General features: G+C 46.2%; 1 protein-coding gene across 6 annotated transcripts in view; it reads left to right on the top strand.

Annotated features, from left to right (window-relative positions):
- The window catches only part of EYA2 (EYA transcriptional coactivator and phosphatase 2), a 270,332-nt gene that overhangs the window by 109,021 nt on the left and 142,859 nt on the right, over nt 1-18,452 (top strand). For all 6 annotated transcript variants that reach the window (XM_079944472.1, XM_079944470.1, XM_079944468.1 and 3 more), the window contains exons 3-5: nt 867-909; nt 4,362-4,504; nt 16,143-16,259. In XM_079944472.1, coding sequence (XP_079800598.1) covers nt 867-909; nt 4,362-4,504; nt 16,143-16,259 — 303 coding nt within the window. The remainder of the gene's footprint in view (nt 1-866; nt 910-4,361; nt 4,505-16,142; nt 16,260-18,452) is intronic.

Genomic DNA, 18,452 nt, shown 5'->3' with positions numbered 1-18,452 from the left:
TGGGTACCATCAGTAGACACAGCATCTAGAACCTGCCAGGGCTCCACACTGAGGGCACTGCACTGCATTATTTAAAATGACACAGCACAGAATCCTCCCCAGTGAACTGTTCGTTGGTAAAATTATCCTCTTGGAAATGTCTCTCCCAGCCAAATTCTATCACGTTTTCATCATCTCCTGATTATTGCTTCCCAACCATGGTTGGAGGCTGAGTGCCCAGAGATACAGTGTAGAGCACTTGTATCAGGACCTCAGGCCCCTTCCATCTCCCTGCCCCACACTCTAGCTGGAGCCTGGGAGATAATCCAAGGTGGCTGGGGCCAGCCCCACCTGAACCCAATGAACTGAAACTGGGGCAGGAGAGGAGGAATATCAAGGTGACATCAGAAGAAGAAGGAAAATAGGTGTTGGATAATCAGAGCCAACCAGTGTGGGCCTTTCTAGGTTTCTGGGGTTGCCTTTAAGGCAAGGAAGGGAGTGGGTCTTCATCCAGGAGTAGAAATGGCGCCAGCTGACAACTGGTCGTGTTACCTGGCTCCAGCACGTTCTTCCTGTCTCTTTGCCCTCCTTTCTCCATCTGTACAATGGGTGGGGGGATGGATTCTACTCTGATGTTTCAAGATGCTCCAGGTTCTTTATACGTAGTCCTTCAGTTAGTATCTGGAGACAAAGCACACCCAGAAAAGGTTTTCAAGAAGGAGAGTGCTACAATGGTGTGCCTCAGATAAGCTTGTGTGGTTGAGAAAGTCCCTGGCAGCAACTCTCTGAGTTTCTTCCCCCTCAACCTGGCGTCTGAAGTCATAGCTTCTGGGGAACATTGCTCTGACAGCTCAAGCCCCTCAAATGTTTTTCTTTTTCCCCTCCAGGCATCACTACATCGGCTCTGAGTGTGTCCCAGCTCTTTGCAAGGTGAGTACCCTTGCTTTATCTCCCTCTCACGCTCTCTCCCTCTCTCTTTCTTGGAGGGCAGAGGCTCTGGAAGCAGACTCCCTAGAAAAGAATCCCAGCACTACTCTTACTGGCTGAGTGACCTTGAGCAAACGACCCCACCTCCCCAGGACTGAGTCTCGCCATCTGGAAAAGGGGGACAATCATGATGTCTGCCCCACGTAAAGGGTGCTTAGAAAGGGGTCTGGAACAGACTTTCCTGAGAGTGTTGGCTGTTGTTTTCTTCTTTCTTCTTTTTTTCAGTCTTTTCCTCCTTTCCTTCCTGTCCTTTCCTATCACAGACTTTCTCAATTCCTCTCTCCCTTCCTGCTTCCCTGTCTCTCCCTCTCTTGTCTTTTCTCCCTCCTTCCCTCTCTCTCCTTTTCTGTCTCCCTCCCTCTCTCTTTGCCCTCTCTCTCTCTCGTGCTCCGCCTCCTCTTCCTTCCTCCTGCCCCATCTTTCTCTCCCTGCCCCCCTCTATCCTTCTTCCCCCCTCCTCCCCACTCTTTCCTCCCTCTTCCTGCTCCAACATTCACCCAACACTCCTCGGTACCAAATCTCATAGGAGCACTGGAGACTCGCGAGATCAGTGAGACACAGTCCCTACCCTCGGAGAGCTTCCAGTCTAGTGGGGACAGAGACCAGTAGATCAGAGATCTCAATAGAGCGGACGGTACAAATGCTCCACCAGAGCCGTGCGCAGGGGTTAGTGGGAGCCCAGTGATGGACAGGGCTTACCCAGGGTCCTCAGGGGCTGCCCATCCGCACCCCCTAGTGTGAGAAGCCCCGGGTTTGGCAGGACGGTCAGCATGGCCCTCAGTCTGGATACTCAGCTCCTCCATAGCTGGACATGCTCCTCCCTGGATGAGACCGTAGGAGCTGTTTATAAGGAACACACTTTCTCAGCCTTCCTTTCCCTCCAGAAGATGTTTTGGGGGTTGTCGGTAGCAACTGAGGTCTGTTAAATCTACCTAACTTGTTTTATGGCCTTGGGGTTAGAGAGCTCCACTGTCCTCTCTCTGGCTTTTCACTTGAGCCCCAGCTTAATCCGAGAATTTCACATCGGTTTTGATGGGAAGCAGGAGCTGATCATCTCCGATTTCCACCTTCTACTTGCAAAGACAGGTATAAGTTGGGAACATTTTCAAATAAGGTTCTCTGCTCAGCACTAAGTCCCAATGCTCCAGATGCGTTTCCAGGCACCTCACAGGGTAAGAATCTTGACTGCTGAAACGCCTTCCAGTACTGATTCTGGCGTCTCCAGCTCAAACAAGTTTCTTATGCATCTTGGAACAAGTTCCCCAACCCTTCGGCACAGTGGTTGTCAAAAAGAAAGAGGGCCTGAGAACATCTTTTTATAATGCTGTGAGCTTTTGCATCTGTCTCACGCCTGCCATCAGGCTTCGTATGTAGGAGGAGCTCTGGAAACCAACAGGTTTTTACTAAGGTGATGTAATCAAAATGGAATCAGATACAGGTTTGGGAATCTCGTTACCATCTACTGATAAACTCGTGGCCAGGAGAGTTAGCTACAGTTTGTCAAGTTGCACAGAGGTGGAGTGGTTAAGGGCGTGGCCTCTGGAGCCAGGGTTCAAATTGTGTATCAGCTGTGTGCTTTTGGTTCCTTCATCTCTCTCTGCCTCAGTTTTCTTATCTGTAAAATGGGGATGGGAGCAGTAACTGCCTCCAAGAGCTGTCACAGTTGCTATCAGGTTTAAATGAGCCAGTCTACATGCAATAATTGGGACAGGGCCTGGCGTATCGTAGGCCCAAGAATTGACGGCAGCACACAGAGCAGACCCAGGCTTTCCAAAGCATCTGTGCTTTGCAAGAGAAGGGGGAAATAAGGGGAGAGAGAGAGAGAGAGAGACAGAGTGTGTGTGTGTGTGTGTGTGTGAATCTTCTGGTTTTAAAATATTGGCAACTTCAAATTAAGAAAAAATTGCACTGGCCAAAGAAATTATATCCGTAGATTCACCATCTTGTCCCCTTCCTGTTATAACAACCTACCTTGACTTTATTTATTGCTCCCTACAGGAGCAATAAGTACAGGGCTGGGTCAAGCCCAGGCCCGTCACTGAGAAGCAGCAAAGCTTCGTGATTACAAGTGTGGGCTCTGGAGTCAGACTTACGAGTTTAAGTTCCAGATTTCCCACTTTCTAGCTGTGACTTGCGGTTTCTGAACTTCAGTTTTCTCTTCTCTAAAATGGGAGTTAGAAGAGCCTCCACCCCAGAGAGTTGGTATCAGTATCCGATGCGATTCAGTGCACATATTAGGCCCATGTGACACAGTTCGTAGCCCGTGGTCAGAGCGCAGTGATCACTAGCAGTCATTATATTCCAGATGTCTTAGGTCAGTGGCCCGTTAAATCCTAGCCCTTCATGGAACCCATTATTCATCTTGGAGTAAGGAATCCATTTTCTTTCTTTGGTTGCAAGTAACAGAAATAGACCCCAGCTGATGTAAACACAAAAGGACTTTTTTGGGAAGATCTGGAGTAGCTCACAATGGAAGCAAAAGTGGAATAATCAGGCCTTGAGAAAGACCAAGAGTAGGACAGCTTCTAGGATCCAGGCAATGGGAAGGAACTAAAAATCAGTCTCTTCCAAATGTGGTTGTTGGAATGAATTATTCAGCCCAAGATTTAAATTCCCAGAACAGAGTCTGATTGGATGATCTTGCACCATGTGCCCACCCCATGGCCAAGAGCAGGGCATCTTGAACGACAATGCTGTCAAAGCTACAGTCAATTGGGAAGGTGTCTAAATTAGGGTAGATAGTCACGGTGGAATAGGCTGTACTGCAGTAATCAATAAACCTTGGTCTCAGTGGCTTAGCACAACAAAGGTTTGTTTCTTATATAAAGTCCAATGTGAATCCCATGAAACTCTCCGGCACACCTCTCCTCCACAAGCTGACTCAGGGATCCAGGATGTAACTGTGTTGGCTCCGCTCTCTCAACTGGTACCCTCCACAGTTGCTGCCGAAAGAGGAGAAGGGATGGTGTTATTGGCCAGACCTATGAATGGTTTATGCATTCTGTCAGGCAGAACCCAGTCATGTGGTTGAATCTGACTGCAAGGGAGACAGGAAATGTAATCTTCCTGGTGCCCAGGAAAGGAAAATGAAATAGGATTTGATGAACATGTAAGCTGTCTCTCCCCTGGAAAGAGTGAATACCCAGGGAATTCCCTGGCGGTCCAGTGATTAGGACTCGGTGCTTTCACTGCTGGGGACCGGGTTCAATCCCTGGTCAGGGAACTAAGATCTTGTAAGCCAAGTGGCCAAAAAAAAAAAAAAGAAGAAGAAGAAGAAAAGAAAAGAATAAATACCCCCAAAGGAAAATAGTGGTGGTGGTGATACCAGAATAAGGGGGGAGGGATGCTGGGTTGGGCTTGGGCTTGGAGATTTCATCTTCTCTCCTTCCATGCAGACCTTGCCCACGTGTCCTGCACAGCCAGCATCCCACTGCCATGGCAGCCTACGGCCAGACTCAGTACAGTGCGGGGATCCAGCAGGCCACCCCCTACACAGCTTACCCACCTCCAGCACAAGCCTATGGAATCCCTTCTTACAGTGAGTACCTGACCAAGCTCTTGCTTTCCCCCTGGGATCCCCACCATCATGGTCTTTATTTTGCCCTGTTGCTTCAGTGAAATGCAGAATGATAAATGCAGCCAGCCTAATTTTGGATTGGAGATAGAGGGGAAGGACAGACACTTTAAATATGGTTCAAGATCTAGGGCTTCCCTGGTGGCGCACTGGTTGAGAGTCCACCTGCCGATGCAGAGGACACAGGTTCTGCCCCGGTCCGGGAGGATCCCACATGCCACGGAGCGGCTGGACCCACGAGCCATGGCCGCTGAGCCTGCGCGTCCGGAGCCTGTGCTACGCAACGGGAGAGGCCACAACAGTGAGAGGCCCACATACCGCAAAAATAAATAAATAAATAAATAAATAAATAAATAAATACGGTTCAAGATCTAGAGACTATATCAAGACCTCTTTTGACTGCAAGAGTAAGACACAACCCAAGCTGGCTTAGGGAAAATGGAAATTTAATGATTTACATACTGGTAAATTTGGGGATACGACTGATAGCAGGTATGGCTGGATCCAGGTGCTTGAATGATATCACGAGGAAGATGTCTCACTCCATCTTCAGATGTTTTCCTCTGAGTTGTCTTTACCTCCACATGGGCTCTTCCCATGTGACAGCAGAGATTGTACCTGTCAGCTCCAGGTTTACATGCTTTCAGCTCAGCACTCTCAGCAGAAGGACATCTCATCTTTCCCAGTAGTTCCACCAGAATCCAATGTTGACCCTTAGCACAAGCAAGGAGGTAGAGGTGAGGGAGGTAATCGGAGGGTGAAGCATATGGATTGTATGTGAGGAAGGGATGGTTCTCTTAAAGGAAAACCCAGTGGTGGTGTCAGAAGAAGGAAAAATGGATGCTGGGAAGGCAAAAACAAGAGACATGCAACCTTGACAGTCAGAACACTATTGCCAAGAACTGGAGGCTCAGTGAACCAGGCTCACCATCCACTGCTCACCTGTCCCTGTGAGCATTCGTCAGGGTTCTCCAGAGGGACAGAACCAATGGGATGGAGCTGAGACAGAGAGATACATTTATCATAGGAATTGGCTCACCCGGTAATGGAGGCTGAGAAGTCCCTAGATCTGCAGTTGGCCAGCTAAAGACCCAGGAGATGGAAGAGGATGTCATTCCAGCCTGAGTCTGAAGGCCTGAGAAACAGGAGGGCTGACGTTGTAAGTTCTAGTCCGAAAGCCGGCAGGCCCAAGCCCAGGAAGAGCTCATTTTTCAGTTGGAGTCTGAAGACAGGAAAAGACCAGTGTCCCAGCTCAGCACTCAGACAGAAGGAGTTCCCTCTTACTTAGTCTGTTGTTCTATTCAGGTTTCCAGTTGATTGGATGGGGCCCACCAACATCAGGGAGGGCAATCTGCTTTACTCAGTCCACTGATTCAAATTAATCTCATCCAGAAACACCCTCACAGACACAGTATAATGTGTGACCAAATGTCTAGACACCCCGTGGTCCAAGTTGACACATAAGATTAACCATCGCACTGGTTTTTTTGTTTTTTTGTTGTTTTGCGGTACGCGCGCCTTTCACTGTTGTGGCCTCTCCCGTTGCGGAGCACAGGCTCCGGATGCGCAGGCTCAGCGGCCATGGCTCACGGGCCCAGGCGCTCCGCCGCATGTGGGATCTTCCCAGACCAGAGCATGAACCTGTGTCCCCGGCATCGGCAGGCGGACTCTCAACCACTGCGCCACCAGGGAAGCCCCTGTGGCTTTTATTCATGTGATTTCTTCCCATCTTAATTGATGTATCAACCAAAGCCCTTTTGGTAGCAAACAACAAAAATCCAATGCTAATTAACTTAAGAAAATAAGGATGTTTATTGCAAACAGAGCAGAAAAATCTTAGGGCTTTAGCTTCAGGCAGGGTTGGATCCAGGTATGATAATAGGAGGAATTAGTCTCTCTGCTTCCCTTTGTGTGGGCTTCCGTCTCAGGCAGGCTCTCCGCTGTGGTGCCAAAGGCAGCCCTAGCAGTTCCAGGCTGGAACCCCCCAAAAAGAGAGCCTCCGCTGTCCGGGACTTGCCACATTGTCCCAGAGATCTCTCTACCTGGACTCCCGTGGTCAGACCCTGGGGCAGAAAGATGGAATGCTCTGGATGGCCCCATGTCCACCCGTGGCACCAATGATCAGGTCAGGCTCACCCCAGAGAACTGATCTGAGTGTGAGGAAGGGGTGGTCCCCAGAGGAGGAGGGGGCAGGCAGAAAGCACAGACATCCATACAGATGGCTTTCCGATCCACCCAAATCCATGGTATCCGGTGGAAAGAACAGGATTGCAGGCAGGAGGCCTTCCTTCCAGACTCAACTGCCCCTGGCTTCTCCACGCCTCAGCTTCTTCAACGGTTAAATTAATCAGATCATCTTGTCTTGCCAACTAGATGGTGTGGCTTCAGTGCAGAGACTGAATCTTGAATTTTTTTCCTCCCTCTTCTCCCTCCCTTCCTCTGCCCTGTTCTTTTGTTCATTCATTCATTCAGCATTGGGTCGAGTGCTGAGTATACAATGGTCAACAAGCAGAATGGGCCCTGTGTTTGTGCAGCTTACAGTCTAGAACAGAGGCTAGAAAGTGAAGGCCAACAGATAATGTGGCCCTTGGATATTTTTTTTAACCTATAAAATATACTTGACATTTAAAAAATTAATTGCCAATTTTTAAATGGGAAATGTTTACATAGAAGTTTATATTCCTAATGTCTTTTAAAAAAACGACAGATGATCGGGCAGCATTGGGCCCACATTTTTTGTGTCAGGAGTAGGTGGCTCTGAGTAGGGCTGACCCTATTAGCCTGTGTTCACCACAGTCCTCCCCCACCCTCATTACTCACTTGAGTTAGCTGCCTGTCCCCTGAAGACATTTAAGTTTGCAACCCCTAGCCTAGAGGAAGAAAGAAATTACATGAACTTTTAAAAATTGTAGGTGTTATTTCAAATTATGATGCGTGATATAAAGGAAGACAAGAAGACTGTGAAAGGGTAAAGAACAAGCAAGATTTAATATAGGTTCTAGCGCCAGGGAAGGCCTTTTACATGAGGAGCTGATTCAGCTGAGAACTGAGAGGTGACCATTCGTAAGCACAGGAGGGAGGGTGTCCAGGCCGAGGTGATCACCCCTGGGAAGATGGACTTGGCAAATCCAGGAAGCCCAGTGGCTGGAACACAGTACACAGATGAGGTAGGCGAGGTGGGCAGAGCCTTAGCGCCTGGGAAGGATTTTATTCCAAGCGAAGCAGGAGCTCATTGGCAGATTTATAAACACAGGGCTATCTGATACAATCTGGGTTTTTTAAAGATCACTTTGGCTGCTGTGGGGAGGTTGGATTGGAGGGAAGCAAGAGGAGAAACAGGAAGGTAGGTTGGGAGACTGATAAAGTCTGGAGTAGAGCAATGGTGGAGACCTGGGGGGCAGTGAACAGACAGAAGTAGACGTATTCAAGAGCAGTTGTGGAGTTAGGAGTGACAGGTCACAGAGCACCTGGTCAGGCGTTGTTCATGGACACCATCGCTGAGATGCTGTCACTGAGATGCTTCATCTTTGAGATGTGCATCATTGAGTTGCTGCACCACTGAGATGCTGCATCTTCAAAAAAAAAAAAAAACCCTTTTTTTTTTGGCTGCGCCACACAGCTTGTGAGATCTTAGTTCCCTGACCAGGGACTGAAACCAGACCCTCAGCAGTGAAAGCGTGAAGTCCTAACCACTGGACCCCCGGGGTATTCCCTGAGATACTGCATCTTTGAGATGCTGCATCACTGGGGTGCTGCCACCCACAGTTCTCAGGGCTCTGTGTCTACTTGTCCTTTTAAACCCCCGCTCAACCCTCCAAGGAAAGTTCCATCGTTATCCTCTTTCAAGGTATAAATAAATGGAGGCTCAGAGAGGATAAATAACTCGCCCAAGGTCCCCCAGTTGGTCGGTGGCAGAGGTGGAATTATACCCAGGCAGCCTGGATCTGGAGTGTAAGCCCTTCACTGCTGAGCTCCACTGCCTGAGCACACATTCCAGAAATCCTGGGGGATTACCTATGACAGACCTTGGCCAACTGGTGTGGGCATCTCTTCTAACTTCTGTCCCTCTTGTGCCAGAAGACTTGTGATAAAATCACACGTAAGTTACCCTGCCTGGCTGACAGCCAAGAAACATGAAGCTGGATTATTTTTCAGCGTGAAAGAGAAAACTAACCCTGTTCCCAGACAAAACATGGCATCCGGTGGAAATTAATTTGGTTCAAATTCATTTTACAGTCCCAGTTACTTTCAGAGGCTCTGTGCCCTAACAATACAGCGCAAGTGGTAAGATCACACGTTCTGGGTTCACACCTCACCTCTGCCCCTTGCTGGTCCTCAGACTCTGGGCAGTTTTCCTCCTAAGTCTGGCTTCCTAACAAATGTTGTTGCATTAAATGAGATCATCTACATTGGGGATCAGCTACCTTTTCTCTGTAAAGGGCCAGATCATAAATATTTTCAGCTTTCTGGGCCACTCAACACTGCCATTGAAGCGTGAAAGCAGCCAAACAATATGTAAACTAATGGGTGTGTCTGTGTTCTAATAAAACTTTATTTACATAAACAGGCAGTGGGCCATCATGTGTCAACTCCTGATCTCTATAAAGGGTTTAGCTCACAGGGCCTGGCCCAAGGGAAATGTTCAGTCAGTACAGCTGAAGCCAGGCTGCTACACACACACACACACACACACACACACACACACCTGGAATGTCCACATCACTAAGTAACGACAGCTGGGATAAAAAAACCCTTTCCCTTCACATACGCCTGTGCCTGAGCAAGCAGTGTTTGCTCACTGTCTGGACAAACCTTGCTGAATCTTGTTAGGAAACTTTTCTCCTTGCTCCTTGGCAAATAGCATTATTACCTTTGTTTAAATAGCTGCAGGGAAATAATAGCACAGTTGAGCAAACTAGAGGCAAGGAGGTCAGGAGTGTGGAGTATTTTTTTCTCAATTTATTATGCAACATTTAAGACATATGTAAAAGTGTAAAGAGTAGCACTACAAGTACCCATGAGCTGACCATCCAACATGAAAAATAAAGGGAGGTTACCTCCCTTTCGCCCCTGGATTTGCTGTTTATCATTGCTCTGCATTACTTTACGAAGAATAGAGGTCAGCAGTCTTTTTCTGTAAAGAGCCTGATAATAAATATTTTTTGCTTTGCAGGCAATACAGTGTCTATCAGAACGATTCAGGTCTACCCTGTATCTTGAAAGCAGCCACAGATAATACATAAACGAATGGGTGTACAGACATACCTTGTTTTATTGCACTTCGCGTTATTACACTTCACAGATACTGCGTTTTTTACAAATTGAAGGTTTGTGGCAACCCTGCTAGACAGCATTTGCTCACTTCGTGTCTCTGTGTCACAGTTTGGCAATTTGGCAATATTTTGAACTTTTGCATTATTACTATATTTGTTATGGTGATCTGTGATCAGTGGTCTTTGGTGTTACTATTGTAATTGTTTGGGGGCTCCATGAAATGTGCCCATAGAAGATGGCGAATTTAGTCAATAAATGTTGTGTACTGACTGCCCCACCAACCAGCCGTTTCCCCCATCTCTCTCCCTCTCCTCGCGCCTCCCTATTCCCTGACACACAACAATGTGAAATTAGGCCAATTAATAACCCTACAATGGCCTCACAGTATTCAAGTGAAAAAAAAAGAGTCGTGCATATCTCACTTTAAATTAAGAAGAAACGAAAAATGGTTAAGCTTAGTGAGGAAGGCATGTCAAAATCCAAGACAGGCCGAAAGCTGGGCCTCTGGTGCCAAACAGTTAGCCAAGTTGTGAATACAAAGGAAGAAGTTTTGAAGGACATTAAAAAGTGCTACTGCAGTGAACACACGAATGGTAAGAAAGTGAAACAGCCTTATTGCTGATAAGGAGAAAGGTTTAGTGGTCTGAATAGAAGATCAAAGCAGCCACAACATTCCCTTAAGCCAAAGACTAATCCAGCACAAGGCCCTAACTCGTCAATTCTCTGAAGGCTGAGAGAGGTGAGGAAGCTGTAGAAGAAAAGTTTAAAGCTAGCAGAGGTGGGTTCATGAGGTTTAAGGAAAGAAGCCAGCTTCATGACGAAAACGTGCAAGGCGAAGCAGCAAGTGCTGATGGAGAAGCTGCAGCAAGTTACCCAGAAGATCTAGCTAAGGTAAGTCATAAAGGTGGCCACACTAGACGACAGATTATCAATGTAGATGGAGCCTTTGATTCGAAAATGCCAGTTAGCAGAAAGTTTTCCGTGGCTGGCGACAGAAGAGGAAGTCAGAGAGATGCAAGTCATGGAAAGGACTTGATGGAACGTTACTGATTGGAAGATGGAAGGGGTGAGAAGGAATGACGTGGAATCCAGGAGCCAAAAATGGTCCCCAGCTGACAGCCAGCAAGGATGAAGGGATTTCAAATCTGCAGATACAGGAACTGGATTTTTCCAAGAATCTGAATGAGCCTGGAAATGGATGCTTCCCCAGAGCTCCCACATAAGAGCCCAGTTTGCCCAAAACTTTGATTTCAGCCTTGTGAGACTCTAAGCATGGAACCCAGTTGAGCCCACCCAGACTTCTGACCTACAGGATTGTGAGTGAAAAAATGAGTTTTGTTTTCAGCCACTAAGTTTGTGGCAGTTCGTTCTGCAACTGTGGAATATGAATTCAAGGCGCATTCAGAACAGCCTGGAGGGAAATGTGGAAGGCACACACCTATCCTTGTAGAGATATTTGAATGTTCACAAGATGCTACGTATCAGGTTTAAGAACTCATTCCCTTTTCCATATGATCACATCTACTACTACTCTTTCCTAACTTCCAACCCTCTTTTTGATTCTATTAAGAACTCCTCTCCTACTTAGCTCTGTCTCCTGGCCTGATCCACCAATCTCAATTTTCATCAACCCTCTGGTGAGATTTGTAGCTCACTAGGATCTGGTCCTATCCTTTCTCCTCCCTTTTTTGACCCTACCCATCCATCTGTCTCGCTTGTTTATTTTTTTGTTTTGTTTTGTTTTTTTCTGTGCCATAGCTCTGTTGAATAAAAGGGAATGCTAAGTTAATTTTGTTCCTTTTCCATAAGTTTCATTCCCTTTAGAAATAATTAATCTTGTACTCTGACAGTATATACAAAACAACTGTGGATATTTAAAGAAAAATGCAATGAAGCCTGGTATGTACTACTTTTACAAACAAGGAAGAACTTTTTAGTTTAAAATAAATGTCTCAGTGATAGATATGTACAGTTAAATGTCTCAGTGATAGATATGTACAGTTAAGATACTCAATAAGAAAATATTCCAAATGCTTCAGAATTTTCAAATAGGTATTTAGGATGCTCCATGAAACACACATCCTTATCATTCTTTATGTCTGTGCTATTTATTTCCATTGTTTTTTTTAATTGACGCAGATATCATACTTTGAAAATGTTTCTGAGTAGGAAAGAAATTGTAATTAAAATAAAACAAAGGAAACACTAATTTACCACATACCTGGAAAAAAAAATGCCATTTAGAACTTTCATAGCTAGAGAGGAGAAGTCAATGCCTGGCTTTAAAGCTTCAAAGGACAGTCTGACTCTCTTGTTAGGGGCTAATGCAGCTGATGACTTTAAGTTGAAGCCAGTGTTCATTTACTGTCCTGAAAAGCCTAGTGCCCTTAAGAATTATGCTAAATCTACTCTGCCTGTGCTCTATAAATGGAACAACAAAGCCTGAATGAGAACACATCCATTTACAGCATGGTTTACTGAAAATTTTAAGCCCACTGTTGAGACCTAGCTCTCAGAAAAAAAGATCCCTTTCAAGATATTACTGCTCATTGGTCATGCACCTGGTCACCCCAGAGCTAAGATGGAGATGTACGATGAGACGAATGTTGTTTTTATGCCTGCTAACACAGCGTCCACTCTGCAGCCCATGGATCAGGAGTAATTTCAACTCTCAAATCTTATTATTCAGGAACACATTTTGTAAGGCTGTTGTTGGTTTAGATAGTGATTCCTCTGATGGATCTGGGCAAAGTGAATTGAAAACCTTCAGGAAAGCATTCACCAGTCTAGATGGTGATTCATGGGAAGAGGTCAAAATGTCAACATTAATAGCAGTTTGGAAGAAGTTGATTCCAACACTAATGGATGACTCTGAGAAGTTCAAGACTTCAGTGAAGGAAATGAAGTAACTGCAGATGTGGCAGAAATAGCAAGAGAACCAGAATTCGAAGTGGAGTCTTTGAAGACGGGACTAGATTTCTGCAAACTCATGATAAAACTGGATGAGGAGTTGCTTCTTATGGATGAGCAAATAAAGTGGTTTCTTGAGATGGAATCTATTCCTGGTGAAGATGCTGTGAAGATTATAGAAATGACAACAAAGGATTTAGAATATTACACAAATTCAGTTGCTAATTTACAGTATAGTGTAAACATAATTGTTACATGCACTAGGAAACCAGAAAATCCTTGTGACTTGCTTCATTGCAATATTTGATTTATAGTGGTGGTCTGGAACTGAACCCATAATATCTCTGAGGCATGCCTGTATCTGTGTTTCAATAAAACTTTTATCTACAAAAACAGGTAGCAGATCACCTTCGGCCCATGGGCCAGAGTTAGCTGACCCCAGGTGTAGAGTATTATTTTGCATGTTTGTGAAATGAATGAATGAATGCCCGGTGCATCTCTGTGGCTGACAACCTCTTTGAAATGCACATGCTCCCTTCTGTACTCCCATGAGCTGAAGACAGTGGAACCTGTAGGTAGTTCTTGAGCATCGTTGGAGGCCTTGTTCTCTTTGCTATAAAGATATTCATGAGAAATGCTTAGAGGGCAGGAGAGCTGATGCCACCAGCCTGTCCTCAGACCAGACCGTCACCAGATTGCCTTTGAACTGAATCTCTTAGAGCAGTGCTTCTCACCTGGAGGTAAAAGACCAGTTTTGGGCTTTTTGCTTTTTAATTTCTAATTCATCATGGACTGACTCTTTGGTAAAATGCAACAAAAATAATGAATAGAAAAATGATATTTTTAAAAAACTCATACAAAATAGAAGCCTAGGGATATGACCTTAGATGCCATAGCAAGTTCAAGTTGCTATGAAAGTTTCTAAATACTTACTTCTCAATTTCTGTGCTTTCTCATCATGAGCTGGTGACTGGTTCATGGACCAAATATGGGCAACCCTGATGTACAGAACTAAGCCTTTTGTGTGCCTCCACCATATTCTCTCCCCTTTCTCGTGGGTTAGAATTTTATGATCCATCCACTTCAGCAAACAGAAGGAGAGGTGAAATTTTCTCATTTGTTTTCTTCCACATTCATTCATTCGACAAATATTTATTGAGCACCTGCTGTGCGCCTGGCACTGAGCCAGGTGTGGGGACGCCACAGTGGACAAGCCCAGCCCAGCCCCCACCCTCCTGGAGCTCTCAGCCTAAGGAAAGAACAGATGTTAAGCCCATGAACTGTGATGAGAGCCATAGAAAAAACTGGGTGCTCTGGAGGGAGTAATCAGGGGGCTGACTCAGGTCATGGAAGGCCTTTCTGGGGGAGCACCATTTAAGCTGAGAAATCAAGGATGAGAAGGCAGTAGCCCGATAAAGAAGGGGGTGGAGGGAAGTGCATTCCAGGGCAGAGAGAAGAGCATGTGCAAAGGCCCTGAGTCTAAAGACATATTGTTGCAGTTTTGTCTGTGTCTAGTTAAAAATGAAAAATGTATGTACCCTCTGACTTAGCAATTCCTCTTCTTGTATCCATCCTAGACAAACATTCTAATGTTGTCCATTCTATCTTGGATTGTGATAGAAAAAAAAAAATTGGAATCGACCTAGAATCCATCATCAGGAGACTGGCTGAATGAGCAGTGATATTCCTTACTTTGAATTTCCATTCAGACACTAAAATGAGTGAAGTGACTGAGAACACGGCTTGAGCAGAGGGAGGAGGGAGCCTGGAGAAGGCAGAGGTCAGAGGGGTGAGCAGAGCCCACGTAGGAACACGTCACCCAAGGAGTTTAGATTTGACTCTAGTTGCACCAGGAGACAGACTGTACTGAAAACACCGTTAACCATCCCTGGCAGATGAAGCAAAAGAAGGTGCCGTATAAATATAGCTTGTTGCTGTCGTCACTGTCATCACTGAAACTGAGCACCGTCTAGTGCAGAAAATCCTTTCACACCCATTATTGAGAGGTATCAAGAGAAGGGAAAGAAAACCTAGACTTCAGAGTTACCTGCTGATTACAAGACGCTGATCGAGTGACCTGGCTTTCTGAACCTCAGTCTCCACATCTTTAAAATAGGGAAAGTAATATCGCCTATTTCATGGGATTGTTGTGAAGATGAAAGAGGTGTGTGTTTCTAAGTACCTCACCCACAGCTTTATATGTTCATTCTTTCCCCTTCTTTTCATCTCCCAACAATCCTGCCAGTGGGGGTCAGCATCTTATTTCATAAGGGAGGGGACTTCCAGGCTGGGGTTGAAGGAGAAACTGTCCAGGTCACCAAGTAATGAAGCAAACCATCCCGGACGCCAGCACAGACCACTTGACTCAAAATCCATCATTTTTACCTCGCTAAGCATTCTCTTTATTTATGGGAGTGAATGGGTGAGAAGGAGGGAAACCATAGCTACAAAACCATCCCCAGAACTAGCAGAGTTCTTTTTAAAAACTTCAAATTTAAATAGTATTGAAATACTATCGTACACCCATAAGACAAAGGTAAGCAAAGTTGATTATATTTTCAATAAAAATACAATGTATGGGCTACTGGTGGGTCAGCCTCCTCCCTCAATACAATTCCTTCTCCAACCAGTGGCTCATGGAATTGGTGCCTGTGCCTTGGGGAAGCATGTCAGAGTTTGGCTGAAACAGAAGGCAGATTTGTAAGTGTGGCCTTTGGATAAGCAGGTTCACCCATGAGAAGAGTGGGGAGTGTGTCTTAGGGTGAAGGGGCATCATCTTTACAGAGGAGAGATGGTTCATGTAATACCTTCACCCCAAATCCTGATGTGCTTTTAAGCCATACATGGAGCTAGTCCTTGGAGTAAGGGGTTGTAAGCTCACTACCCTCAGGGCCAGGCAGGAAGCCTGAAGCTGACTGCGTGTGCAAAACATGAGATGCTCTTAGCCTGCCTTTCCCTTTCGCAGTTTTGAACGTGTCCTAGGACGAAAAAACACCAAAAAAACTGCAATGAAAAAATAGTACCTTAAAACTAGCCTCTATGTCTCAGAGACAATATGGGCTCCATGGTGACCTGGGAAACACACAAATCGGGAGCTACGGGGGCAGCCTGTCATCACACGGGAACACAGGGATGAGGTTTCTAGGTCATCCTGTTGCTCAAGAGAAGCCATAAGTCCAGATTTTTTGGAGAAATCTCCTGATTTTTAAACAAAAACAACCAATTTCAGATTTTCCTTTAAAATACACAGGCCAAGCAAGACACGTGTGTAGGCTAAGTTCAGCTCACAAACCACCAGTTTGCAACCAGTCTGGAAGCTGATAAAACCACGTGCTGTCTTGACGCAGTAGCTCTTCTGCGGGTGACAAGGAAGCATCCTAATTATGTGTGCCTGGTGATTCTCTCTCCTCCTTCCAAGGCATCAAGACAGAAGACAGCTTGAACCATTCCCCTGGCCAGAGTGGATTCCTCAGCTATGGCTCCAGCTTCAGCACCGCCCCCACTGGACAGAGCCCGTACACCTACCAGATGCACGGTGAGTGTGGCGCTGCGGCCCCTCCCTGCCGTCTCTAAGGCGCTGCCTGAGCTGGGTGTCCAGTCGTTCATTCGTTTATTTAGCAGTTTTACTGAGAACCTACTGTGTGCCAGGATCTATCTCAAGTACTAGAGTTGCAGTGGTGGACAGAGGAGATACGACTTCTGCCCTCATGGCAATTACAGGGCAGGAGGGAGAGACTGACAATCAACAAGGCAGCAAATAAGAGGTGTTGAATGCGATGAAGCAAATAAAAGTGGTGTTCAGATAGAGAGTGACGAATAGTTGAGGGGTCAGGAGAGGTGGGAGAGGTAACTTTAGATAGAGTCATCGGGGAAGGCTCTTTGAAGACGTGACATTGGACAGAGACCCAAAGTATGAGGCAGAACCAGCCATGTGCAGACCTATGGGAAGAGCATTCCAGGCAGAGGGAACAACCCTTGCAAAAGCTGTATGGAAGGAAGTGTCTTAATGTGTTCGAGGCGCAGAATAGGAGCCAGTGGGGCGGAAGCAGGGTCAGGGGCATGTGAGAGGAGAGAGCCTTGGGGAGAGAGCAGGACCAAATCGTGCAGGGCCTTGAGGACTGAGGGAAGGTGTTGGCTTTGATTTTAACTGTGATGGGACAGGCAAGTCCATTGTAGGCTCAGAGAAATGCCTGGTGTTGGGAATACTGGACAGTAGGTAAAGGAGCTATTATTCCAGGCAGGAAGTTCTGGGCTCTGCATCCCCACTGGGTAGCCTTAGAAAGGGAAGAAACTCCAGTGTGGAACTCCCACCCCGCATACCCTAAGAAACCAGCCTGCTGGGTTCTCCTGTGCCCACCTGCACTCTGTTACCATCCAAAGGCCCCTTCTCTTCTCTGGTGCCCCATGGGGAGCATGTTGGAGCTGATGCATGGAGCAGAGGGCTGGTGGCAGTAATTTGGGGGATCCTCACCCTGGTATTTTTTTTCTTCATGAAAGCTGGTAAAAATGACCACCAACAGTCTAAAAAGTAATATGCAAAATGCAAAACCGAAAGAGCAATGACAAGGAAGTGGGCTAATACATGATGCTACTTTTCTTTAAAAAAAAAAAAAATGCAGGTATTGCGGCTTCGTCTTTTTAATTAAGGAAACAATTTAAATGGATGTCAAGGGCAGCCTTTCAGGAAAAAGCATTGTGAAGAGACAGCAAGTGATCTTAGGGGTACGTAAAAGAAAGGGGGTGATGAGCATTAACGCCCAGACCTTGGAATAGCTTCCATGTAAAGATCTGCAACGGAGTTTGTTGATGACACCATCAGCTAACATTGACCAAGCACTCACCACGTGCCACAAGAGGTGGCTAATCATCTCATACAACCTTCATGACACTCCACAGTGTTGGTTCTGGCATAATTCCCATTTTATAGGAGGAGAAACTGCGTCATAGAGGGAGGGAATGCCTGACCTGCCCAGCGTCAGGGCAAGGAGCTTAGATTTTATTGCAAGTGCAGTGGGAAACAGGTTGCATCAAGTCTCTTGGGGGTCTGGTGAACTCCCAAAGCCAATCCTCGCTCAAAGCCTGCTCTTCGCCATGGTACCTCCTGCCTCCTCTGCTTTGGCTGTCATCTCTGTCTCCCCGGGCGGTTTTTCTGAGTCCCAATGAAGGGAATAAGCTGCTGTGACCCCTCCTCAAATGGAGAGTGAATTACGACACAATCCTGATCATAAAGGCTTGTGAAGACAGTGAACTTGAACTTGCATTTGGGTCAATCTCAACCAGTTTTTTTCAGCTCTTTTTATAGAAATGGAACTGACTGCCTCAGGGCTTCTAAGGAGACAGACAATGATCAATTAAGTAAATCGATCCTTACAGATTGTGCTAAATCGCGTGAAGGACCAAAACAGGGTGGTGTGATGGGCCATGATGAAAGGAGTGGTGATGGATGCTACCCAGGTGGTTAGGGAGACCTGAGTGAGGGAAAGAAGCCAGCCTGTGAGTAGCTGGAGGCTGGACGGCCCAGGCAGAGGGCCCAGCAAGGGCAAATGCCTGGAGGCAGGAAAAGGCTCGCAGTGTTGAAAGAGTCCAAAGGAGTCTCATGAACCTGGGTGTAGAGAGTAGGGGAGATGAGACTGGAAAGTGAAGCAGGAGGCCTCCCTGGACTGGGTCATAGAGAATATGTTATTTCTCCTCTGGTCCTTGCAGCAGCCATAGGAGGTGGGCTCTGCTT

The sequence above is a fragment of the Stenella coeruleoalba genome, assembly GCF_951394435.1.
Source record: "Stenella coeruleoalba genome assembly, chromosome: 15".
In the NCBI taxonomy this organism is placed as follows: Eukaryota; Metazoa; Chordata; class Mammalia; order Artiodactyla; family Delphinidae; genus Stenella; species Stenella coeruleoalba.
The sequence above is the reverse complement of the archived record's forward strand: the minus strand, read 5'-3'. Positions and strand labels throughout refer to the sequence as shown.